The 27170-nt window shown below is 50.4% G+C and overlaps 1 protein-coding gene across 2 annotated transcripts in view; it reads right to left on the bottom strand.

Annotated features, from left to right (window-relative positions):
- Positions 1-3803: 3803 nt before the first annotated feature.
- Positions 3804-27170, bottom strand: part of CRYL1 (crystallin lambda 1) — a 38184-nt gene continuing 14817 nt past the window's right edge. For both annotated transcript variants that reach the window (XM_076074685.1, XM_032972538.2), the window contains 6 exons: positions 21469-21595; positions 20762-20923; positions 19632-19826; positions 11346-11451; positions 8378-8484; positions 3804-6524 (listed from right to left, as the gene is read on the bottom strand). In XM_076074685.1, coding sequence (XP_075930800.1) covers positions 6405-6524; positions 8378-8484; positions 11346-11451; positions 19632-19826; positions 20762-20923; positions 21469-21595 — 817 coding nt within the window. In that variant the 3' untranslated portion in view covers positions 3804-6404. The remainder of the gene's footprint in view (positions 6525-8377; positions 8485-11345; positions 11452-19631; positions 19827-20761; positions 20924-21468; positions 21596-27170) is intronic.

Below are 27170 nucleotides of genomic sequence, written 5' to 3'. Positions count from 1 at the left end.
CGATGACGTCAACACGGCGCTTGTGCCAGGCTAGGTGCACTTTGAGGCCACGTGAAGTGGAACTAAGTCATCCGCGCGAGCACCCTGGAAAACAAGAATCTAACCACGCCAGACACCCCCCCCCCCCCCCCCCATTGGATTCATTTGAAAAGCGCACGGCCAACATCAATGACTAAGCACCATTTCAGTTGAACAACAGCGAGCGGTCCCACCCATTGACATGCATCATCAAACAATTCTTTAAAATTTTGTAGCCGAGCCTGGAGCACATAACTCGCAGAGAATGCGAAATAGCAATGCCAGCCGTAAGCGGTGCGAAAAGGTTGCGCAGCTCATAAAGGACCAAGTTTCGGGTCAACTGTCCATTGAGGGCTATTCCACAGCGCAAGACGACGTTCTTTGGAAGAGACATTCCGAGACATATTTACGATTCCACATCACACTTGGACTTTCAATCCAGCGGTGACCGCTTTGGAATGCGATGGAATCGGATGCAATACAATATTCGTATTGCGTACAGACGTTCGGAATAAGCAGCAAGGCTACAAATGTAAAAAAAATATGTTTTCATGTTTGTGAGCCATTCCACGGCTTCCGGGGTGATAGCTGAGTGGAATAGTTTACTCGTTCCACCAGAGTACACGTGGTTGTATTGGGGTGGCTGAGTGGGGTAGTCCGTTCGTTCCACCAGAGTACACGTGGTTGTATTGGGGTGGCTGAGTGGGGTAGTCCGTTCGTTCCACTAGAGTACACGTGGTTGTATTGGGGTGGTTGTATTGGGGTGGCTGAGTGGGGTAGTCCACTCGTTCCACCAGAGTACGCGTGGTTGTATTGGGGTGGCTGAGTGGGGTAGTCCACTCGTTCCACCAGAGTACGCGTGGTTGTATTGGGGTGGCTGAGTGGGGTAGTCCACTCGTTCCACTAGAGTACACGTGTTGTTGTATTGGGGTGGCTGAGTGGGGTAGTCCGTTCGTTCCACCAGAGTACACGTGTTGTTGTATTGGGGTGGCTGAGTGGGGTAGTCCGTTCGTTCCACCAGAGTACACGTGTTGTTGTATTGGGGTGGCTGAGTGGGGTAGTCCGTTCGTTCCACCAGAGTACGCGTGGTTGTGTTGGGGTGGCTGAGTGGGGTAGTCCACTCGTTCCACCAGAGTACGCGTGTTGTTGTGTTGGGGCAGTCATCAGTGATACGCGCTTCATGGTTTGCATCTCACCACCGCATTTGCACTTTGAAAGTGGAGCCACAACCGAGTTGTGGCGTTACAAGGGCCGAGGAATGAGTGGCCGTGACAGAGGAGTGGAGTGGCGAGGGGGATGGGGAGACGAAGAGGATGGGCAAGAGGTGAGGCTTTACCAGAGGAATGGAAGGACGTTAAGGAGCGAAACGTATTCCAGTGGTAGGGTGAAAGGAGGGAGAAAGATCTAAAATGCGATTGGGCACAAGGAGGAGGAGGAGGGACAGAGACAGAGAGAAGAGTGTGAACGAAGGGCACGAGTGGGGACAGAGAGGCGAGATGAGGTTGTAGTTGTTAACTGGTTGTTGGGATGCGGTTGATGTTGCTGCTGGGACGTGGTTGTGGTTGTTCTTGGGACGTGGTTGTGGTTGTTGTTGGGACGTGGCTGTTGGTGTTGGGACGTGGTTGTGGTTATTGGGACGTGGTTGTTGGTGTTGTTGGGACGTGGTTGTGGTTGGGACGTGGTTGTTGTTGGGACGTGGTTGTTGTTGGGACGTGGTTGTTGGTGTTGTTGGGACGTGGTTGTGGTTGGGACGTGGTTGTTGTTGGGACGTGGTTGTTGTTGGGACGTGGTTGTGGTTGGGACGTGGTTGTTGTTGGGACGTGGTTGTTGGGGTTGTTGGGACGTGGTTGTGGTTGGGACGTGGTTGTGGTTGGGACGTGGTTGTTGTTGGGACGTGGTTGTTGTTGGGACGTGGTTGTTGTTGGGACGTAGTTGTTGTTGGGACGTGGTTGTTGGGGTTGTTGGGACGTGGTTGTGGTTGGGACGTGGTTTACAGCGGTCCCCACTATCGTCAACGCAGCAGAGAGAACCCAGGGGCTGTCCCTTCGTCGGGTCTTCCGTGAGATTCTCGTTTGGAAAACCACCCGTTCTCACATCTCGTGCCACTGCTGGACGTGTTAAGTTGGGTTTCCTTGCCCGCACCTCCTATTAACACGGCTGGCTCTGTACAGTGCAGAAGTTCAACACAGTACGCACATCGCCGCCGTGCAATGACAAGCACACACCCACGTGCAAGAAGAAGCAGCTTTCACTGCCTGCCCAGGTAAAGTCAAGGGGTTCTTCGTACTGCCAATGAATTCTCAATACAAGTCGTCTTCAAATGGTGTCGAAAACGCCACCGAATCTCAAGACGCTCCACAATTACAACGGGACATGCAGATCAGAGGCCAAGGGAGATTTTATATATATAAAAAAATATGTCAATCAAGGTGCAGATACAGACATTTTCTAGATGGCGTGGGGGGGGGCAGTCTTAGGCAGAGGAGAAGAGTGAGGTGTTTCAGCCCGGACAGGGGCAGAGTCAGCAGCATGGACCGCTGAGACGAGAGGGAATTCCAGACTGTGGCAGCAGCAGCAGCAGAGAATGAACCACCCCTCCCTCCTCTGCTGGAGGGTGGCCAAGGGGTTTCGCACAAGGCCTTGGTCGCTGGAGTGGAGTGTACGTGAAGGAGAGACGAGTGAGATGAGGGAAGAGGTAGGCAGCAGTATATCCGCGTAGGATCCTGAATGTACAGCGAGGGTGATGGCGTCGTGAACTCAAGCAGGCCAACACAAGCTCAGTGACAAAACAGTGATGTGGTGTACGACCAGTCATGCACGCACATCGCACACCAAAGTCCTTTCAATTCACTTGGATTTATAAAAAAAAATATGATTACGTAGCCCCGAGTCTACACGAGTGAACACGGTGTTGTCATCAAGACCACGTGCTCTGCAGATACTTGCGTCCCAAAACCTGTAGCACCAGTCGTGCTGGCGACGACACTTGTACCTCAGGGTGTCCTTCTCCTCAGCTGCGAGCCAGCAACACGTCCAAAGCAAGTCACATTAATTTGGCGACCCACGATTTACCCCACAAGTTAAATTGCCGAGTTGAATCCCACGCCTGCTGTGTGCCTAGGATGACACGGCATGCGCCCACTGGCATCAGACGTCGGAAGCCGAGCAGGTCTTGAACCTGGTTGGTCCTTGGATGGGCAACCACCATGCACACAAACACAGGGGGGAGGGGGAAGCTGTGGTGGGCAGGACAACAAAACACACCTTGACCAGCCTGCCCTGGCCAGAGTGGCGCAGTATGGTCAATTAACCCCGACTAGCAGCAAGACGAGGGTAGGGCCCGATCCAGCAGTGGATTTGCACACACAGGCGATACATGTACAGACTGAATTCCCAGTAAAGTCTTTGTGTTATCTCTAGCCTTGTGGTATTGCCAAGTGCCCCGGAGTACAATAATACATTGTACATTTGCACCAATCTTATCGCGGAGGACAGATTCAGATAGGTGTCGTGTTCTAATCGGGGGCGCTGCTGCCACCCACGAATAGTCGGTTTCCATGTGTACATGTTTCACTTCTTCCGCACCATACGTAGCGAGTCGATGTCAGTCCAGCCAGCAACGTTTACGCAAGAAAGCCATCACATTAACTTGGCCCACCGTCTAATCACACAGGGTGGTTCACTGCTCACTGTGCGAATCCGGAAGGCGGTCTCTCTCTTCATCTCATGAAACTGATAAAGCGATTTAGAATCGGGTGTAAAGAGCCACGCAGAAAACCACAATGTTCGGAGAGAAATATAAACGGTTTATCATTTCACATGCATAGCGGTTCTTCTATGGGGACACAGGTTTTCACTTTGAAAAATGTGATGATGACATTTCTTCTTTGTGTGACTTCATTGTAAAACAGCATTCCCTTTTGTTGGATTGTCTATATCACTCGTATTAAAAGTAAAGATTACATTTCAATTACAATTCACGTCATTTCCAATGCAAACACATACAATTAAGGTACAGTATTAAGTAGCGTTAACTGGTGTATCTGCTGGATTCAACCAATGACATTTAAGGCAGAGTTGACCTTGGGGAGGCACATCCCACGTTGAATGATGTTCGACATTGGTGGTTATTACTTGTGCACCACTACCAACTCGGGTTGGCATGATATACAGGATATATACTGTGTACCACTCCCAAGTCGAGTTGGCATGATATACAGGATATACTGTGTACCACTACCAACTCGGGTTGGCATGATACACAGGATATATACTGTGTACCACTCCCAAGTCGAGTTGGCATGATATACAGGATATATACTGTGTACCACTACCAACTCGGGTTGGCATGATATACAGGATATATACTGTGTACCACTACCAACTCGGGTTGGCATGATACACAGAATATATACTGTGTACCACTACCAACTCGGGTTGGCATGACATACAGGATATATACTGTGTACCACTACCAACTCGGGTTGGCATGATACACAGGATATATACTGTGTACCACTACCAACTCGGGTTGGCATGATACACAGGATATATACTGTGTACCACTACCAACTCGGGTTGGCATGATACACAGGATATATACTGTGTACCACTACCAACTCGGGTTGGCATGATATACAGGATATATACTGTGCATCACTACCAACTCGGGTTGGCAGTGATACACAGGATATATACTGTGTACCACTACCTACTCGGGTTGGCATGATACACAGGATATTTATTTTCACAATGCGATATGTTCACGATGACGATCATCGCGATACCACTTTCCTACTTGCATTGCATTTCACATTTTTATCAATATTGTTTTTGTGCTTTGTTGTATTTCTAATACAAACATTGCTTGAGTCCTTCAACCAGCGCAACAAAAGCCTGCCCACGAGTCTCATGGTCAATGCAAACGTACGAATCTGTTCGGCTTATAATGCACATTTACACAATAATTCAGGGTTGAGAAAATGATGTCATATCACCACCAGACCATTATTCCATTTTTTATAAAGTACTGATGTAATGGGTAATAACAGTTATTTTTTTAAAGTTATAATTGCGCTTGATTTTTAATGCAAGAAAATAAAATATTTGCAAAACAATAAACGGGCAACGTTAATCACGTTGCCGCTGCCATTCCCGTGGACCTTACATCGTACGAATCAGCCGAGTATCGCCCCAAGCCTGAAGCCAACAGGGCACTGTCTTGTAAATCGAGGTTGCTGTAATCGGAGCGCTGTGTTCCTGATCACTTGCAAATCGCTTCCCACACACAGGCACGGAGAGAATGTCCACAACGACACACAAAAGGGTGCTGCTCTCTCAGGCCATGGGACGGGTCTCACAGAGGCTCAATGAGGCATCATGATGGTTCACGTTATTTGCCATTAAAATGCATCACGGTTGATCACTGCATTTGAACGCCCAAACGCGCACGCCCAGACTTGTCTCTGTCGGCTCTGTACAATCGCGTGTACGACGCCAATGCGAAATTAGCGCCAAGTCCACTCCCCATCACGCGCCATTACGGAACAAAAGCACGTAAACACGGTTCACCAATTAAGCGTTAAGCTGTGGGCGATTGATATAAATATCCTGGGAAGAGTACAATTTGACATTTCCCTCAACCAAACTCCCCCTCAATTTCATCAGTTCTCAGACAAGGCACCAGGATTAAGCACTTGCATGGGAGAAACAATCTTGTAAGTTTGGGCTGCGATGGAGACACTGTCACTTGTACCTCTGGCTCTTACACGAGTATCACTGTTTCGATCTTCCATCTCTTCGGGGTTGTTTTGTGGTTGGTAAACAGAAACTGCCGAAACACCGGGACCCATTTACGAGGAAGTTTGAGCTTAATACTCTGACACTGCCTCAGTACCCTGAATCACCCAGCCGACTGATGTTACATATTTATTTTCAATATACATTTATATATATTTTTAAAATATTTCTGCCAATTATACTCTCATTGTAATAACGGCATCCTGCAATTAGACAGACCGTTCTATCCAGAAATGATTGCAGCTAAAATTGCATCAACCTGTGTTAGATATCCACTGAAGATGACATCACAGAAATACTCCTGAAGTCATTTCAATAGATATTGTTGCCCAACCTCGGAACATACCTTTTAATGTCAGTAAATACAAAAACGCTAATTTCGTAGATGAAGCATAGCCAATTTAGGTGGAAAATCAACTATTAAGCGATGGTTTTCTTGTACAGACACTGGTGACCAGGCTGAAATCATAAAACTCACTACACATGGTAATTTAGTTTAATGGCAGGTGGCCAAAACCTGGATTTGAACTCAGGATCTCTGTGCGCCCTCGGCCACAAGACAACCACATCGACGCGTGTTGTGACGTTCACGATTTTTCAGCGTGTTGTGCACTCTTCATCTTTGCCAGCTCCGTCAGGCGTTCATCCCTCCACTTTCGCCGGGCGCTCAGCGACTCCTGATTGGCTGGGGTACGAGCGCACATGGCCTGGGTGGTGGGTGGGCGGCACATTCAACCATCGCGCGTGCAGTCACCGTTACAAAATCAAATCGTCAAGCGTCACCGCTGCCACAAAGAGTATCCGACCGTCACAGGTTCACCCTGACCCAATGAACCGCCCCCCCACCCAGTTCTGTATTTGTGCACGTGTACCCGCCAATTGCTAGAGATGTTCCCAAATCCGAACTTTTGACACATCACGCGGTAATGTATTCTTAATCTCGCGTACTTGCGTTCGCTTCTTAAAGCACGCTCAAGAGCTTCTCCGTATTTAAAGCAGTGCATGATCTTCATCCGGTAACACATTCGTGTAGTGTAACCGTGATTTTCTACAGATGTTCACATATCTGAACTTTTCATATATCTGCCTAGACCTGTGTCTCCAGCAAGTCAGATTTGCAATGGTGCACTGTAGGCACAGCTGTATGTCAAGCCACTACCAGATGAAGCCCTCCTTATGGCTTGACAGTAATGTTTTTATATCATACGTCACCACTTGATCAGTGTAGGTTGGTGAAGGGAGCACCAAGGACCTTTCCAGATATCACATTCCACAGGTATTAGTCATGGGTGAGAACTGATCTTATGTGGCCAGATTCATAGTGCAGTGTGCTAACCACTGCACCACCACTCCATGGCCACCAGTATTACTGTGATGTTAATACTGGTAGGAAACCGGGATTAATTCACAGGAGGCAGGGGATTCATTGTGTATGTCTGTGGATGTCTGTCCACGTGGGAGGGGTGGGGCTGGGTGGAGAGGGGAGGGTAGGGAGGGTAGGGAGGGGCTGGGTGGGGAGGGGCTGGGTGGGGAGGGGAGGGTGGGGAGGGACTGGGTGGGGTGGGGTCGTGTGGGAAGGGGCTGGTCACCCCGTGGTGCCCTTATAAAACTCAACGTGTAACCTACTCACGCCGGCTTGTGCCCGCCCTCACAGTTGGGCATATTTGCGGAATACACCACGTGGTGCCATTGACCCTGGCCATTGACCGAGCAACCCAACGTTCCTACCAGCTCCCTCCGCAGGAATATGTTCACAAATATTAAAGTTACACAAATCTCCCTTTGCAAAACCGACTTGCCTTATTGGCCTGTCGCCAAGTTTAAAGGACGTGTAAGTTGAAACTGGAACTATAATTTTTAATAAACACTACTGGGTAAAGTTTGAATGCGTCATAAATAAAAAAAATATGATTATACTCACACGACAAACATGGGAATTGTGCTGAAAGAATTATTTAAAATTCACACGGTTTCATTATTTATATATAAAATGGAATATATATTCATACAAGTTTCTTTTTTTCTCTGTTATTTTGAGTCTTTTCCCCCAATTTTATACTTGCCATCAGCCCTCCTTCTGGGGTCAATAAATATGATTACCATGTTGTAAGGAAGTCAACAGTGGTTGTCCTATGGAGAGGCCTTCCCCTGCCATATTTATGAGGAATTTCTACCACTGGCTCAGGGTTACAAGCAGGAGATGAGCACCGCATCAATACTCAAGCATTGAGAGACTTTCATTTTTCACGATTTGAACACAACCATCTGGTGTTTTAAGGCTGAGTCAACCTAGGCGAGGCCCAGGGCCGGTTCAGATATTCGCCATCGATGTCAGATGTCAGGGACGTTGGCCGCCGGGTTCGTAAGACAGTGGGCGAACCACTACGCTGACAATTCCCACCAATATGAAAAACCACATCGATCTGAAAGAACCATTATTTGCTTGCTCAATGTATTAGGTGTGATTTGCATTTTGGAGGTTAAAGAATTCCCATTATTCATTCACGTTTTATTTCAATGAACCACGATTTGTTAAGGCAGTCCAAATGCATCCACCCACCTGGTCGATGGTGTCCAGAGCTTCCCCAGCGAAGTTCGGCAGAGGCCCAAACGCAGACATGATGCTCGTCATCCCGGCTTCGTAGCGTTCGCAGTAGCTCTTGAAGCCTGCACACACACACGGCCACCCGTTATTGGCTCGAAGCCCACAACCATCACAGCTGCTTCACATGCAGCGGTCGGTACAAGCCCAGGCCGGTTCTGATAGCCCCCTGTTAAAGTCTGATAGCCCCCTGTTACTGTCTGATAGCCCCCTGTTACTGTCTGATAGCCCCCTGTTACTGTCTGATAGCCCCCTGTTACAGTCTGATAGCCCCCTGTCACTGTCTGATAGCCCCCTGTCACTGTCTGATAGCCCCCTGTTACTGTCTGATAGCCCCCTGTTACTGTCTGATAGCCCCCTGTTACTGTCTGATAGCCCCTTGTTACAGTCTGATAGCCCCCTGTTACTGTCTGATAGCCCCCTATTACTGTCTGATAGCCCCCTGTTACTGTCTGATAGCCCCCTGTCACTGTCTAATAGCCCCCTGTCACTGTCTGATAACCCACTATCACTGTCTAATAGCCCCCTGTTACTGTCTGATAGCCCCCTGTTACTGTCTGATAGCCCCCTGTTACTGTCTGATAGCCCCCTGTTACTGTCTGATAGCCCCCTGTCACTGTCTAATAGCCCCCTGTCACAGTCTGATAACCCACTATCACTGTCTAATAGCCCCCTGTTACTGTCTGATAGCCCCCTGTTACTGTCTGATAGCCCCCTGTTACTGTCTGATAGCCCCCTGTTAAAGTCTGATAGCCCCCTGTTACAGTCTGATAGCCCCCTGTCACTGTCTGATAGCCCCCTGTTACTGTCTGATAGCCCCCTGTTACTGTTTGATAACCCACTGTCACTGTCTGATAGCCCCCTGTCACTGTCTGATAACCCACTGTCACTGTCTAATAGCCCCCTGTTACTGTCTGATAGCCCCCTGTTACTGTCTGATAGCCCCCTGTTACAGTCTGATAGCCCCCTGTCACTGTCTGATATCCCCCTGTTACTGACTGAGAGCCCCCTGTTACTGTCTGATAGCCCCCTGTTACTGTCTGATAGCCCCCTGTTACTGTCTGATAGCCCCTTGTTACAGTCTGATAGCCCCCTATTACTGTCTGATAGCCCCCTGTCACTGTCTGATAGCCCCCTGTTACTGTCTGATAGCCCCCTGTTACTGTCTGATAGCCCCCTGTTACTGTCTGATAGCCCCTTGTTACAGTCTGATAGCCCCCTGTTACTGTCTGATAGCCCCCTATTACTGTCTGATAGCCCCCTGTTACTGTCTGATAGCCCCCTGTTACTGTTTGATAACCCACTGTCACTGTCTGATAGCCCCCTGTCACTGTCTGATAGCCCCCTGTCACTGTCTAATAGCCCCCTGTCACTGTCTGATAACCCACTATCACTGTCTAATAGCCCCCTGTTACTGTCTGATAGCCCCCTGTTACTGTCTGATAGCCCCCTGTTACTGTCTGATAGCCCCCTGTTACTGTCTGATAGCCCCCTGTCACTGTCTAATAGCCCCCTGTCACAGTCTGATAACCCACTATCACTGTCTAATAGCCCCCTGTTACTGTCTGATAGCCCCCTGTTACTGTCTGATAGCCCCCTGTTACTGTCTGATAGCCCCCTGTTAAAGTCTGATAGCCCCCTGTTACAGTCTGATAGCCCCCTGTCACTGTCTGATAGCCCCCTGTTACTGTCTGATAGCCCCCTGTTACTGTTTGATAACCCACTGTCACTGTCTGATAGCCCCCTGTCACTGTCTGATAACCCACTGTCACTGTCTAATAGCCCCCTGTTACTGTCTGATAGCCCCCTGTTACTGTCTGATAGCCCCCTGTTACAGTCTGATAGCCCCCTGTTACTGTCTGATAGCCCCCTGTTAAAGTCTGATAGCCCCCTGTTACAGTCTGATAGCCCCCTGTCACTGTCTGATAGCCCCCTGTTACTGTCTGATAGCCCCCTGTTACTGTTTGATAACCCACTGTCACTGTCTGATAGCCCCCTGTCACTGTCTGATAACCCACTGTCACTGTCTAATAGCCCCCTGTTACTGTCTGATAGCCCCCTGTTACTGTCTGATAGCCCCCTGTTACAGTCTGATAGCCCCCTGTCACTGTCTGATATCCCCCTGTTACTGACTGAGAGCCCCCTGTTACTGTCTGATAGCCCCCTATTACTGTCTGATAGCCCCCTGTCACTGTTTGATAACCCACTGTCACTGGCGCATCTTAAGTAAGTCACCGCCGGGGACCCTTGCGGTGAGGGTGACTTTCCCACCGGCTGTTTTCCGTGCCGAGCCAGAATCCGACCGTGATGTGCTGGCCCCCGCAATGCGTCTTGATTCGGCGTGCGATTAAGCAGAGCCCACGGAGCGGGCGAAACGATACGTCAATTGCGCGTGACTTTCGTGAGTATGCTGCAAGGGCACCGTGTCACCCCGTTGTTTACACGCGCCTCGACTTGCCCATTGCGCGTAACGTCGGCAGCATGGCTCGGTTTGCAGTGGAAAAATATACCTCTTTAAACTAAACTATTTTAATTTTACCCGGTAAGGCCTACTGAACTATAAAGCTCTTTTTCAGAAGCAACCTGGCCACAAATGATACCACAAAGTGGCTGATCATGTCGACATTTATAGCGGCCAAATACTGTAAACACGTGATGTTGATTCTAAATAAGGAGGGAAAACCGGAGGACCCGGAGAAAAATCCACGTGACCACGGGGAGAACGTGCTAGCTCCAAATATACAGGCATCGAGGTTGGGATCGAACCCACGACCTCCTGTATACCAGGCGAGGTAGTTAACATCTCCTGGCCACCGTGGCCAACGTGACACCGCGGTTGCCGCGCCGAGCCAGCCAGGCATGGTTGCAGTGAAGCTCGGTTGTGCAGTGAATAAAGAGGTGATGTGGTGGTGGATGTTGAGGAAACCTTCAGCGTTGAGGTGCATGGTCTCCAGGGGGCCCACGAAGGCGTAGCGAGGGCCGAGGCCTTCGGTCATGACGAGGTCCACATCCTCCGGGGACATCACCCCATCCTGTGGAAAACCACGCACACAATTATCCCCCTTTTATTCTTGGCTTGGAAACTATGCCACACGCTCTCCCGCATTGCCTTGTGGGAGCCTCGGTACATCTTCTGACCTACCGATGAAGTTAGTTTATTTTCTGAAGACGTACACATACGTCATTGGTATGGGAAAGGGTTAAGTGGCAAATCACACAATGAGTGACGCCAAAACAATTTCATAATTCGTATACTCTGTTTTCTAAAGAACAGCCTTTGCATTCATAATAAAGATTTTTGGGTTAGATCGCGTTATCTATAAATGTGTCGCAACCCTCCACCACCCGATACGGCCTATCAGTAAAAAATGCGTCACGTTGACAAATAGTTCACTACTCTAGCCCACAGTGTGTTGAAGAGTGGATCCACAACATTTCGCTGGAAATTACATGTTAAGAGAAATTGCATGTCAAGAGCAAATTCCTATCGTAAAATATTTCTGGAATTTCACAAATGGCTATCAAAGTATTTCCAAAGTGCGTCAATAATAATTAAAAACAATAGGAGTATTGTTTTTAACAGTTCGATGAGTAAATCCACCGAGGGCATCACACATTCATGCGCTGGCTCCCGAAGCCCTCTGCCTTGAGCCAGCTGTCATCGATTGGCAAATTCCGCATGGCGACTTAAACAGGTGCTTCCTGGCTCACTGACGATCCACACAGGTGATGATTCCCAGGGATGAAAGACACAGGATTCTGGCATTTACGAAGCCCACCTTGATGTGGGAGATCATATCAGCTGGCTTTTGAAGGGAAGATCGGGTTGAGTGGAAAACCCATGAATTAATGAAGACGGCGCGGTGCAGAAGGGACAGGAGACAAAGCGGAGCCCGGCAGTTGGGGATGCGTGGGGAGGTGGGGCAGGGAGTGGCGGGTGGCCACGGGAGACACCACGCGGGGATTTGTGAAGAGCAGCCAGATTTTTGGTGTCCAGTTCGCACGCACGCATTGCGACCGAATACGGAGCGACGCGCAAGCGAACCGATACCACACCGCCGTGAGCGTATGCGGCAGATGTTGCAATGCCACGTCACTAACTCGAGCACACTAATTATTGAAGCCACCAAACAGCAGTGGCCACATTGCCCAACAAGATGCTGTGCACAGCTCATCTTTGAAGACCTCTCCAAGCCAGAAGTGCCAATTCTACATTCCTATGGCAGAGACCAGAATAACGCGAGAATATTCACTCTTGACCTTCCACAAAGCGGTACTATGTTTGTTAACCGTAGAGGTAAGGTACTCAGTATCATCATCAGCAGCCATGGTCAATCCACTGCTGGATGAAGCCCACCCCCCCCCAAGCCGTCATCAATTCTTGACAGGCTTGTGTTGGAACAATCCATCCAGTTCAGGGGTGGGCAACCAAAATAACAAGAAGCATTTTTTTTGTTAATTATAAAAATCTCAATATTTCAAGAGCCACGATGGGTGTGCATTCGAGACGGTGGCCATGAATAAAGAACGTCACGAAGTAGTCCTTGAAGAGCCGCACGCCGCTCCAGAGCCACAGGTTGCTGACCCCTGATCTAGCTACTCCATACGAGAAATCCAATTGCTGCACCTCTGTGGTGGATGTCGTCTCGGGAGCAATTCCCTCCTTTGGCTACTGCTCCGTAAGTCTCGATGACCGGTCATCGTTCCAGCAAGCGATGTGTCTTGCCCAAGCATATTTTTATTTTCTTGACAGCCAACTTGATGTCCATTATTTGTGCGTGTTCTCTTCTCCACGTGTTACTCTGTCTCACAGCAAGCGTGCAAATTCTCCACGCTTCTTCAGATTCTCTTCGATTTTATTTGTCAATGTCCTTGGTTCTGATCCATATATCACAGCGGTTGATATACACCAATGAAACACTTTCTTATTAAAGTACATCGGTATTCAAAGTTTAGTTTTGTCAATTATTTAGTTTAGCTTTCCAAAAGCAATATTTTAAAAGAGCCTCACGATGCATCAGGGCTCATTTTCAAGAGGGTGTTATTGTTTTGTAATGCACGGCAGATTTACTGTGAAAACAAAAACATGATCCTAGCAGCACGGATAAAAAAATAAAATCTTTGCAGTAGAAAAAAGGGTGACCGAAATTTCGGGGAGAATTAAAATCTACCGGTCATATATCATAAAAAAATATATATATCTATAAACCGTAGTCAAATCTACGCACATTAACCACACTTAATATTGCCTTTCAACCATCCTGGGTGCCGACTGAAAAACGTACGCAGGAGCCGAGTAAGACACGGGCGACAAGTTTTAGGGCAGAGGTCAGCAAAAAAAAATAACAAGAGGCAATTATTTTTCGAATTCGGTAAAAACTCAATATTTCAAAAGCCATTGGGAATGCATGTCAATAGGAGACGGTGGTGGTCCTTAATAAATGACGCTACGAAGCGGTCCTTAAAGAGCCACCGCATGCAGCTCAGGAGCTGCAGGTTGCCCAGCCTTGATTAACGGTATCAACCGAGACCACAGCAGCTCCGTGCGTGAATAAAAAGTTGGGAAAACAAACCGTCTGTCGTCCGTTGCTATCCGCGAATCATTCACCACTCAGTTTGATCCGCGGTCTGAATTGGTCACTCTCGCAATAAAATAATCATGAACCGAAATGCAAGACAAATGGAAGAGGGGGGAAAAGGAGGGGGGAAAAGGAGGGGGGAAAAGTCCCAGAATATTTTTGCGACGGTATTGCCGATCGAATTTACTCCGTAATTAACGGACGGCGTTTCACGTTACCGTGCCTGAGTGTCAATTACGCGGAAATGTTCTCAATTAATCAGGAGATCAAAGTAATTTAGAAAATGACGTTTAACCTGACCGTTGTTGCCATTTCTACCGATTTGCGGAGTAAAAAGCACACGAGGTTAAAATGTACTCCGACATAAACGAGCGTTTACCTCAGCGCCGGCGGATTTCAAGCACTCCCATGCCATTTTGTCTCTACAAGCATGTAACTTCAAGCTAAACATTGACAAATGTTTCAGCGAGTACAGTGAGGGAAAAAAGTATTTGATCCCCTGCTGATTTTGTACGTTTGCCCACTGACAAAAAAATGATCAGTCTATAATTTTAATGGTAGGTTTATATGAACAGTGAGAGACAGAATAACAAAAACATCCAGAAAAACACATGTCAAAAATGTTAATAATTGATTTGCATTTTAATGAGGGAAATAAGTATTTGACCCCCTCTCAATCAGAAAGATTTCTGGCTCCCAGGTGTCTTTTATACAGGTAACGAGCTGAGATTAGGAGCACACTCTTAAAGGGAGTGCTCCTAATCTCAGCATGTTACCTGTATAAAAGACACCTGTCCACAGAAGCAATCAATCAATCAATCAGATTCCAAACTCTCCACCATGGCCAAGACCAAAGAGCTCTCCAAGGATGTCAGGGACATGATTATAGACCTACACAAGGCTGGAATGGGCTACAAGATCATTGCCAAGCAGCCTGGTGAGAAGGTGACAACAGTTGGTGCGATTATTCGCAAATGGAAGAAACACAAAAGAACTATCAATCTCCCTCGGCCTGGGGCTCCATGCAAGATCTCACCTCGTGGAGTTGCAATGATCATGAGAACGGTGAGGAATCAGCCCAGAACTACACAGGAGGATCTTGTCAATGATCTCAAGGCAACTGGGACCATAGTCACCAAGAAAACAATTGGTAACACACTATGCCGTGAAGGACTGAAATCCTGCAGCGCCCGCAAGGTCCCCCTGCTCAAGAAAGCACATATACATGCCCGTCTGAAGTTTGCCAATGAACATCTGAATGATTCAGAGGACAACTGGGTGAAAGTGTTGTGGTCAGATGAGACCAAAATGTAGCTCTTTGGCATCTCAACTCGCCGTGTTTGGAGAAGGAGGAATGCTGCCTATGACCCCAAGAACACCATCCCCACCGTCAAACATGGAGGTGGAAACATTATGCTTTGGGCGTGTTTTTCTGCTAAGGGGACAGGACAACTTCACCGCATCAAATGGACGATGGACGGGGCCATGTACCGTCAAATCTTGGGTGAGAACCTCCTTCCCTCAGCCAGGGCACTGAAAATGGGTCGTGGATGGGTATTCCAGCATGACAATGACCCAAAACACACGGCCAAGGCAACAAAGGAGTGGCTCAAGAAGAAGCACATTAAGGTCCTGGAGTGGCCTAGCCAGTCTCCAGACCTTAATCCCATAGAAAATCTGTGGAGGGAGCTGAAGGTTCGAGTTGCCAAACGTCAGCCTCGAAACCTTAATGACTTAGAGAAGATCTGCAAAGAGGAGTGGGCCAAAATCCCTCCTGAGATGTGTGCAAATCTGGTGGCCAACTACAAGAAACGTCTGACCTCAGTGATTGCCAACAAGGGTTTTGCCACCAAGTACTAAGTCATGTTTTGCAGAGGGGTCAAATACTTATTTCCCTCATTAAAATGCAAATCAATTTATAACATTTTTGACATGCGTTTTTCTGGATTTTTTTGTTGTTATTCTGTCTCTCACTGTTCAAATAAACCTACCATTAAAATTATAGACTAATCATTTATTTGTCAGTGGGCAAACGTACAAAATCAGCAGGGGATCAAATACTTGTTTCCCTCACTGTATGAGTAAATGCCGCGAGGCTGCTATTATCTTTTCAAAAGTTTTACTTGCTCAGCAAAATCGAATGCAATGATCAATGGGTGGTGAATGGTACAAGCCATTGCTTTTGTGCCTACAGAATCGACCTCGGCTGCCTGCATTCCAAAGGAAAGTTTGACAAAAACACGCACCTTGTGCTCGCCACGGCAACAGCCGCCATTCGCCACTGTGTGGCAGTGATGTCATTACACCACTTGCGCCAGGCATAGGTGCACACTGAAGCCACGTGAAGTGTCGAAGTCTCACTGAAAGGTGTTATGGGTTGACTGTCTTAGATGACTGGCAGATGCATCACCTGTGCTCCCCACTTGCTGACACGTGCCAACTTGCTGCGTCTTAGCTTCCCGGCGCTCCGCTCATTATTGCCATTGCCAACACACCCACAGCCATAAAGGTCTTGCATTTTAGATGATCTCAGTTCGGTAACGTTCACTAAATTTGGCGTGGAACATCTTTATCTCTCCAGTGATGTTTAGACACCGAACGAGCTACTTATTCGAGGCCAAGTCAACTTAGAGGTAGGTCACGACAGGTTCGGACGACCACTTAAAAGCGTGCGTGGCTGAGAATCAAACCCAAGTGTCTAGGTTCGTAAGGCAGCGCGTCGGCTGCCATGCCGCCACTCCTGACAAAAACACAAAAGTATGAAATGGGCGCAAAGTGCCCGCGCAAGGCGCGGCGGACACGGCGGGGGATCGCGAGCGCGGGGAGCGGCCGCCGAAGAGCGTGGGTCACGGGGCAATGCTTTGTAAATTAATCATCGGCGACCCAACACGTGCCCAAGCGATGGGCTCGGCTTACGGGGCACGCTTGACCAGCCAGGCATAGAGAAGCGGGCGCCACAATGAGGGACGCGTCCGAAACGCGCCCACCCCCCGGCTCGCCACCGCAACAGCGGCCCTTCTTAATGGGAGACCAGTGCGCAAAGCAGCGCCGAGGGATGGGCGCTCAGAATTCGAGCGGTGGTCCGCGAACGTCTCCCGAGGGTTGGCAGTTCTTCTGTCGCACGGCTGATGGGAGACGCAGGTGGTCAAGCGAGATAACTGCGTCAGGAGCAGCAGCGGAGCGTATCACTGTACGGTCTCCTCCGTATTTGTGGATCGGGCATTGTGTCGCTATATCCGTTCTATGGTCTGTTCTGGACGACCAAAGTTGCGCGCTGTAGAGTTTACATTTTTCATCGGTGCATCATCAGGTATCCGCATCTACGGCTGTGGGTTTGTGCAGCGGATGCGGTCTAGGGTGGACCAAGAGCTTCGTGGAAGATCCAACCCAGGGGTTTCTCGGTTGGGTCTTTCACAGCTTCGGAAAGGTTTGCAACCACAGCATTAGAGGAGGTGAGCAGGGTGATGGCGTCATTCCAACTGCGAACACAAGTTAGCTGCACTGGGCAGGGCACGTGGCTGCAAGGCAAGTGGTCGATGATCAAGAACAGAGACAGAGTGGCCACCAAGGAATGCGATGCGCCCGAGAGGACGTCCACCGATAAGGAGATGGAGCGATGAAATCAGTTTCGCGTGCAGGTTCTAGGTGGATTGTTACGTCGCAGGATCGGGAGGAGTGGTGGCAGCCATCCACCAGTGGATTGAACACGGCTGACAATGATGGTATTTAAAGAGTCTGGTCAGATTCGTTTATCATTATAGAGGGTAATAGAAACAGGAGAAATGTGATTTTAAAAAGAGTTACTCTGCAATGTGATGTGGTGACCTGCGTCATGTTTTTAATGATTTCACAGTATTCGCTCACTCTCAGCGACACAACGACTCAGAGGCGCGATGAAATCACAGACAAGAGGGAAGGCAGCAACAGGCCAGCGGTGCGACAGCACCAACAATTGCCCAAGCTCTGCGGTCCTCTATATATTCAGATGTTATCAGCCAATGTAATGAGTGTTCATACACGTGAGAGGAAACCGGAGTACCCGGGGAAACTCCACACGCGTGCGAACGAGGGAGGCAACGCTACTCACGTACAGATGGGAAAATATGGAGATTCATCCACTTGCTGTTGTACTGCCATCTTCTGACACCCTAGGATATGGTTCCTCGACAATCATGGGAAGGGATTTTCACGGCATGTGTGATCACCCCAACCCTCGCCCCCTACGGTGCTGGATTGCAGGCGTGCGTGTCGATTGTGGCTTCCCTGTCAAAGAATAACACAGATCACTCTCCACTTGAACAGCAGGAGCTGCTGCATCATTTAGCAATTCAGTCATTTACGTCTTGAGGTCCCTGCCTCAGGGCAGCTGTTTGATTCAAGTTCCTTCCCTCCTCGCCGATCTTGCATGCACTTTTTATTTCAGCACAAGGACACTCTTTGTTTAAGTTACTGAGCAGCACGTTACTTTTTCTATCTCTTGGTCTCTTCCCCAAAAATTGTATTCTTTCCAGGGCTTCCTTCAGTAAAGCCTCTCCCCCCCTGATGCGATGTCCGGTAGACACATTTCACCTTCTCCATGTTGCTGCATTCTGCAAGCCTCCGACCATACACCTCACCCAATTGTTTAGCTTTCTCTCAATTCTTCAAATTTCACTTCTCTATTCCAGACCATACTCTAACACTTCCTCGTTTATTTTCTTTCCATCAGAATGATTTTCCCCATTGACACCACATCCATATCCAGTCCTCTAACTGGCTCCCTTCTCAGCATTCATGCATTCGCTGAATATAAAAGCAGAAGGACGTTACCAGCCCTCTACTTCGATTGCCCGCTCATCCGATTCCATCGGCAGCATCTTTGTGCCGAATGCCACTTCTACCAAGGAAATCCTGCCTCGAGGTCTCTCTCATCCCGGAAGCATGGCCTCGTTTAAATGGGGCACTCACAAATTCAGGAAGAGAGAATGACACAAGTCAATGTTGAAAAACTGTACGCAAATGTTAAACGCTAAACGGAATGATTAAGGACGCGAACCGCTGGTGCGTATCATGCGCTCTGCTCTAGCTCTCACCAGCTATGGAGGCGATGAAAGGCTGCGACACCCATCACTTAATTCCCACTACATTTTACATTTTGTCCAACCACCTCCATGTATGTTTAACTTCTTTCGCACCGTACGTAGGCAAACGTGCTGATCGGAGGTTCGGGGGATGGACAACAAACTAAACACAAAAAGAAGTTCTAAAGAAATTAATTTGTCAATCTGGGTGATTTAAAAGCGCATAGCTCCAGTGGCTTCCTAATATCGGAGGAGCGTTCCAGACGGCCGCAGAAGCGCATCTGAAAGCGCCGCGCGATGCGGTGACCACCGTCTTCGTTCAAAGGCTAGCCAAAAGCCGCTGCCGCGAGGATGACCGGAGTTGCCAATGCCTGGTTAATGCCCCTCAAGCTCCACCGACAGTGTCGCACGCAGTTAGCGGGAATTGAGAAGGAGATAGCTGAGGATCAGGCAGGGGAGCTCACCACCCCCCCACTCACCCCCCCCCACTCACCCCCTCCCACACCCCCACCCCCCCCCACTCACCCCCCCCCCGCACCCCCCCCCACCGGGCTGTGGATGTGCGGCGCTCACGCGAACGAGGCGCCATGCCTCGGCGATGATGGCGTACTGCACGCGGTTGAGAGCGAAGCCCGGGATCTCGCGGCGCAGCGTGACGGGCGCCTGTCCCAGCCGCCTCATGAGGCGGTGCGCCCGCGACAGCGCCGCGCCGCCCGTGCCGGCGTGCGGCACCAGCTCCACGAGCCGCACGAAGTACGGCGGGTTCACCTGCGAGGAGGACAGCGCGAGACCAACGCGGAGCGAAGGTCGCGCCCGCCCCGGCCGAGCTTCAGCGGCCCGTCGGGGGCTAGCGCCGCTGCCGAGCGGCGCTAGCCATACACGCGTTGAGGCGGAGCAGACTTTGGGGTGGCCCAGGACCGGTGCAGATAATTGGTCACCGGTGAAATATAAGAAGAGGTTTTATATTATCAGACCATGTTTTTGGTTTGCATGTTTTGCCACAGGTATGTGTGTTCAATAAAGACTTGACACCTCGCAAAAAGGGGGTGCCTATTTGGTGTTTGACAATCTTAACACCTCCTGTTTTATTGCCAGAAAGGGGAAAAAACCAAACTCTTATTTCTCAACATTTTGAATGCTGGCAAAAAAAGGTCCCATTGATATAATCGTCGCTGGTGTTGACCGTGAGCGGGACTCCGGCTCGGCTCGCCGGTTGTGCAGCGCAGCGTGCCCAGCACGACGCTGCCGCTCTGTGTGCGTGGGGAAGCACACCAGAGTGGACATATTGGTCAAACTGGTGAGGAGCGTATGTGGCGGCGAAGTGTTTTTCGTTTTGAATTCAGCCGCCAGTGAATAAACTCCAGGCACGGCAATGATGGTGACGACGGCAGTGAATTACAAATGAACCAGCCGCGATGTTTACACTGCTTGTGAAACGACGACGGAGGCATTGGTGACGACGACGCCATTTATGACGACGACGATGATGCTGCTAACGTGCAATATTAATGGGAAATCACGATCACGTCTACGGCCGTTCACCCAGGAGATGCCTCCAGTCTCATGGCTATTTTTCAGGAGGGTCCTGCCAAGCTTTCACGGTACACAGAGGGGGGCGGTGGCGACGATTTGCTACGCATATTCCTGAGTGAGAGGTAAGCTTGAACCACGACACGCCGGCACGACCCTGGCGAGTCCCTCACGGGGTGGCAGACGAGGCAGTTGGCCGGGTATCGTCGCTGGGCGAAGAGGGCCGAGGGCAGCAGGCATGAGGTGGAGCTCGCGAGCACCGTGCGGGGCCCCAGGAGCGGGTCCAGCTGCCGGTACAGCTCCTCCTTCATGCTCAGGTCCTCGGGGATGCACTCCTGCAAGGGCAGACGCGAGCCACGTTAGGGACAGGCTTCTGCATCGATATGGAGCTCCAATGTCCCCAGCATCTCAACACGACCGCCGAGCGTCTGACAGAAGGGAACAGAGGAACGAGAGAGGAGAAAGCCCCTTGTCACACCCGAGCCAGGCCAGGGCGGGGCCCTCGTGGTACGGTTTTCCACTGTCGATCTGCCGAGCTGAGCCGGAGCCAAATCATGGTGCGCTGGCCTCACAAAAACATTTGAATCCGGCTCGGGGTCAAGTAGGGCCAGAGGTGACGTCGTTAAAAGTCAAACACGGCGTCACTGTGTTATTTACACGCGTTTAAGAACTCGAGCACGGCTCAAGTTCTGCATGTTTGTTTGAACTTCTGTTCGCACCATACGTAGCCAACCGTGCTATTCGGAGGTGGCGGGGAAAAAAAAACTTCTCCGGTGGAAAAAAAACTCAAACCTAGCAGCTCCTGAGCTGTGCTGGGCTGGCTTGGCACGGCTCTAAGTGTGAATCAGTCGTGCACTGAGAGAGAAGTTGAGGCTCCCACCTGCACGTAATCCACACCGCTAACCGCCTCCGACAGATCGGCGACGGCTTGGATGAGAGAGAGCTGAGAGTCCACGGGCAGGGATCCACGCAGGGAGCCGGATGCCGCGAGGGATTTCAGGTTCTCCCTGGCGGGAAGACGCAGCAGCACGAGACACGCGTGCTTAGTTGCGCATAAATCGGGCACCTTTGGCTTAGAAATCGTGGATTGTTACGAGGCGAGGCGCACATCACCGTGATGAGCCATTGTCAAAAGCTGTGGAGCTTACACCGCGCAGAGTGGACAACACAGAGGCGAACTCACAGTTATAGAAACACTATATCATGATAGGTGCTGTGGGCGTGGGCTGTGAATGGCCAGGAGATGGCAGTCTTGAATCTGTATGGAGCTTTAAGTGCCATTACCTCCACGTATGCGTGGGCTCTTTCCGCGTAGGCTATCGTCCTCCTGCTTATCAGTCATTCAAGAAATTGGTAAAACTTTGTAGGGACTCTTGAAAAATGAGGCCTGGCACTCAGAAAGGCTTCCTGGGTAAAGGCAATTATTGATATAGTTCAATAAGAACTGACAGAAAATCGATGATGAATCTCAATCAGCCAATGCCTGGTTACATTAAATAAAAACTGGATTTGGCGTGCATATAAAGCGTTTGTGCAGAGGTGGTCAGTGTAAATGTTTGTCGAGCTGAGCTGTAAAAAGCAAAGTGCGCCTCCGTCTGCTATATTGGTATCAGCATCTGTGTTTGTTACCCCAGGTAGCTAAGACAGACAATGATGAATGTGGTAGGGTCGTGAGATTTCTTTATAGTTCCATGGTTTTAAAGACAACAGTTCATTCCAACCAGCATCAGCTTCTGCAATGTGTGTTGATGGCTCCCCCTGCTGGGAAGATTGTCTCTTGCCTGGGGAATCTCTCGACGCCTGTTTGCTATCACAGCGTTCTCACATTCGGGAACACTTTTCGCACAACGCGGAACTTACACTGGTATAACGCGGTACGCACACCGTTATAACGTGGTACGCACTCGTTATAACGTGGTACGCGCACCGTTATAACGTGGTACGCACACCGTTATAACGTGGTACGCGCACCGTTATAACGTGGTACGCGCGCCGTTATAACGTGGTACGCGCGCCGTTATAACGTGGTACGCGCACCGTTATAACGTGGTACGCGCGCCGTTATAACGTGGTACGCGCGCTGTTATAACGTGGTACGCGCGCCGTTATAACGTGGTACGCACACCGTTATAACGTGGTGCGCACACCGTTATAACGTGGTACGCACACCGTTATAACGTGGTGCGCACACCGTTATAACGTGGTACGCACACCGTTATAACGTGGTACGCGCACCGTTATAACGTGGTACGCGCACCGTTATAACGTGGTACTCGCGCCGTTATAACATGGTACACGCGCCGTTATAACGTGGTACGCACACCGTTATAACGTGGTACGCACACCGTTATAACATAGTGCGCACACCGTTATAACGCGGAACGCGCGCCGTTATAACGCGGAACGCGCCATTATGACGTGGTACGCGCGCCGTTATAACATGGTACGCGCACCGTTATAACGTGGTACGCGCGCTGTTATAATGTGGTACGCACACCGTTATAACGTGGTACGCGCGCTGTTATAACGTGGTACGCGCGCCGTTACAACGTGGCACGCACACCGTTATAACGTGGTACGCGCGCCGTTATAACGTGGCACGCACACCGTTATAATGTGGTACGCGCACCGTTATAACGTGGCACGCACACCGTTATAACGCGGAACTTACACTGGTATAACGTGGAACGCACACCGTTATAACGTGGTACGCGCTGTTATAATGTGGTACGCGCGTCGTTATAACGTGGTACGCAAAGCGTTATAACGTGGTACGCGCACCGTTATGTGGTACGCACACCGTTATAACGTGGTACGCACACCGTTATAACGTGGTACGCGCGCCGTTATAACGTGGTACGCGCGCTGTTATAACGTGGTACGCGCACCGTTATAACGTGGTACGCAAAGCCTTGTAACGTGGTACGCGCACCGTTATAACGTGGTACGCAAAGCGTTATAACGTGGTACGCGCACCGTTATAACGTGGTACGCAAAGCCTTGTAACGTGGTACGCGCACCGTTATAACGTGGTACGCAAAGCGTTATAACGTGGTACGCGCGCCGTTATAACGTGGTACGCGCGCCGTTATAACGTGGTACTCGCGCCCTTATAACGTGGTACGCGCGCCGTTATAACGTGGTACGCGCACCGTTATAACGTGGTACGCGCACCGTTATAACGTGGTACGCTAAGCGTTATAACGTGGTACGCGCACCGTTATAACGTGGTACGCGCACCGTTATAACGTGGTACGCTAAGCGTTATAACGTGGTACGCGCACCGTTATAACGTGGTACGCGCGCCGTTATAACGTGGTACGCGCGCCGTTATAACGTGGTACTCGCGCCCTTATAACGTGGTACGCGCGCCGTTATAACGTGGTACGCGCACCGTTATAACGTGGTACGCTAAGCGTTATAACGTGGTACGCGCACCGTTATAACGTGGTACGCGCACCGTTATAACGTGGTACGCTAAGCGTTATAACGTGGTACGCGCACCGTTATAACGTGGTACGCGCACCGTTATAACGTGGTACGCGCACCGTTATAACGTGGTGCGCTAAGCGTTATAACATGGTACGCGCGCCGTTATAACGTGGTACGCGCACCACTATAACGTGGTACGCGCACCGCTATAACGTGGTACGCGCGCCGTTATAACGCGGTACGCACACCGTTATAACGTGGTACGCACACCGTTATAACGTGGTACGCGCACCGTTATAACGTGGTACGCGCACCGTTATAACGTGGTACGCGCACCGTTATAACATGGTACTGGCGCCGTTATAACGTGGTACGCGCGCTGTTATAACGTGGTACGCACACCGTTATAACGTGGTACGCGCACCATTATGGCGCCGATGATGGCAGCCTCGGCCGGTTGGTGCGCCCTGTTTTGTCCAGTTTTGTCTTGTTTTGTCTTGAGAGGGGCTTGCTGTTCAACACACTCGTGCTGGTGAGAGAGGCCTGCTGTTCATCACACCCGTGCTGGTGAGAGAGGCCTGCTGTTTTGGGGCCTGCTGTTCATCACACCCGTGCTGGTGAGAGAGGCCTGCTGTTCAGTACACCCGTGTTGAGGGGCCTGCTGTTCAGCACACCCTTGCTGGTGAGAGAGGCCTGCTGTTCAACACACCCGTGCTGGTGAGAGGGGCCTGCTTTTCAGCACACCCTTGCTGGTGAGAGAGGCCTGCTGTTCAACACACCCGTGCTGGTGAGAGGGGCCTGCTTTTCAGCACACCCGTGCTGGTGAGAGAGGCCTGCTGTTCAACACACCCGTGCTGGTGAGAGGGGCCTGCTTTTCAGCACACCCGTGCTGGTGAGAGAGGCCTGCTGTTCATCACACCCGTGCTGGTGAGAGAGGCCTGCTGTTTTGGGGCCTGCTGTTCATCACACCCGTGCTGGTGAGAGAGGCCTGCTGTTCAGTACACCCGTGTTGAGGGGCCTGCTGTTCAGCACACCCTTGCTGGTGAGAGAGGCCTGCTGTTCAACACACCCGTGCTGGTGAGAGGGGCCTGCTTTTCAGCACACCCTTGCTGGTGAGAGAGGCCTGCTGTTCAACACACCCGTGCTGGTGAGAGGGGCCTGCTTTTCAGCACACCCGTGCTGGTGAGAGAGGCCTGCTGTTCAACACACCCGTGCTGGTGAGAGGGGCCTGCTTTTCAGCACACCCGTGCTGGTGAGAGGGGCCTGCTGTTCAGCACACCCGTGCTGGTGAGAGAGGCCTGCTGTTCAGCTCACACGTGTTGAGGGGCCTGCTGTTCAGCACACCCGTGCTGGTGAGAGGGGCCTGCTGTTCATCACATCCGTGTTGGTGAGAGGGGCCTGCTGTTCAGCACACCGGTGCTGGTGAGAGAGGCCTGCTGTTCAGCACACCCGTGTTGAGGGGCCTGCTGTTCAGCACACCCGTGCTGGTGAGAGGGGCCTGCTGTTGAGGGGCCTACTGTTCAGCACACCCGTGTTGGTGAGAGAGGCCTGCTGTTCAGCACACCCGTGTTGAGGGGCCTACTGTTCAGCACACCCGTGCTGGTGAGAGGGGCCTGCTGTTCAACAGACCCGTGCTGGTGAGAGGGGCCTACTGTTCAGCACACCCGTGCTGGTGAGAGGGGCCTGCTGTTCAACACACCCGTGCTGGTGAGAGGGGCCTGCTGTTCAACACACCCGTGCTGGTGAGAGGGGCCTGCTGTTCAACACACCCATGCTGGTGAGAGGGGCCTGCTGTTCATCACACCCGTGCTGGTGAGAGAGGCCTACTATTCATCACACCCGTGCTGGTGTGAGGGGCGTGCTGTTCATCACCCCCGTGTTGGTGAGAGGGGCCTGCTGTTCACTTCCATGCTGGTGAGAGAGGCCTACTGTTCATCACACCCGTGTTGGTGAGAGGGGCCTGCTGTTCACCACTCCCATGCTGGTGAGAGGGGCCTACTGTTCAACACACCAGTGCTGGTGAGGGAGTCTTGCTGTTCAGCACACCCGTGCTGGTGCGAAGATGGCGCTGATGATGGTAGCCTCAGCCGGTCGGTGCGCCCTGTTTTGTCTTGTTTTGTCTGTCAATTCAGTGTTTTGCCAAGATTTTCGGAGTTCTCTAACAAGAGACGAACTTTTAAATATCAGGGAAACAACTCCTGTGGATTTAATTCCTACTTTTCTGCTTCCAGCGGCAGAATTAGTAGGCATTCTAGTCAATGCCGCGCTAGGCTTTGCTCAAGCAACGAAACGCCGCCCAAGGGGTAAACGGTCGGGGGCTCTAGTACGGCTACGCAGACGCGGGATCCGAACAGTGCTTCCGAGCTTTTTCCTCTCCAACGTACGTTCACTGTACAACAAAATGGATGAACTTCAGCTACTGATGGTAAAAAACAAAGACTTTCTTTCAGCTTCTGCATTGTGCTTCACGGAAACATGGCTGTGTGATTTGATTCCGGACACTTCGCTACAACTAGCAGGATTCCATCTTGTAAGATCGGATCGTGACATAGCACTCTCCGGCAAGACGAAAGGCGGTGGTATTTGTTTTTACATTAACAGTGGCTGGTGTGTAGATGTCACAGTGATTCTGCAACATTGTTCTCCACTCCTTGAATCAATTTTTATAACCTGTAAACCGTTTTACTCGCCTCGCGAGTTCGCGTCGCTCATTTTGGTCGGAGTTTATTTGCCGCCTTGTCCTCAGGTTAAAGAGGCCCAACGCATGCTCGCCGATCAGATTCTGAGTGTGGAGCGAGCAAATCCAGATTCGTTGGTTATCGTACTTGGCGACTTTAACAAAGGTAATCTCAGCCACGAACTCCCCAAATACATACAATTCATTAAATGCCCAACCAGAGAAGGGAACACTCTGGATCACTGTTACACTACAGTCAGTAGAGCCTACCACGCCGTCCCCCGAGCAGCACTAGGACACTCTGACCATGCCATGGTCCACCTGATTCCTGCATACAGGCCGAAACTAAAACTCTGTAAACCTGCTGTGAGGACATCTAAACAGTGGACCAGTGAGGCTGTGGAAGATTTGCGGGCGTGCTTAGACTGTACTGACTGGGATATGTTCACGACTGCTACCAATAGTCTAGATGA

This window comes from Petromyzon marinus, chromosome 49 (assembly GCF_048934315.1).
Source record: "Petromyzon marinus isolate PM22_M1 ecotype Great Lakes invasive population chromosome 49, UKy_Petmar_22M1.pri1.0, whole genome shotgun sequence".
NCBI classification, from domain to species: Eukaryota; Metazoa; Chordata; class Hyperoartia; order Petromyzontiformes; family Petromyzontidae; genus Petromyzon; species Petromyzon marinus.
The sequence above is the reverse complement of the archived record's forward strand: the minus strand, read 5'-3'. Positions and strand labels throughout refer to the sequence as shown.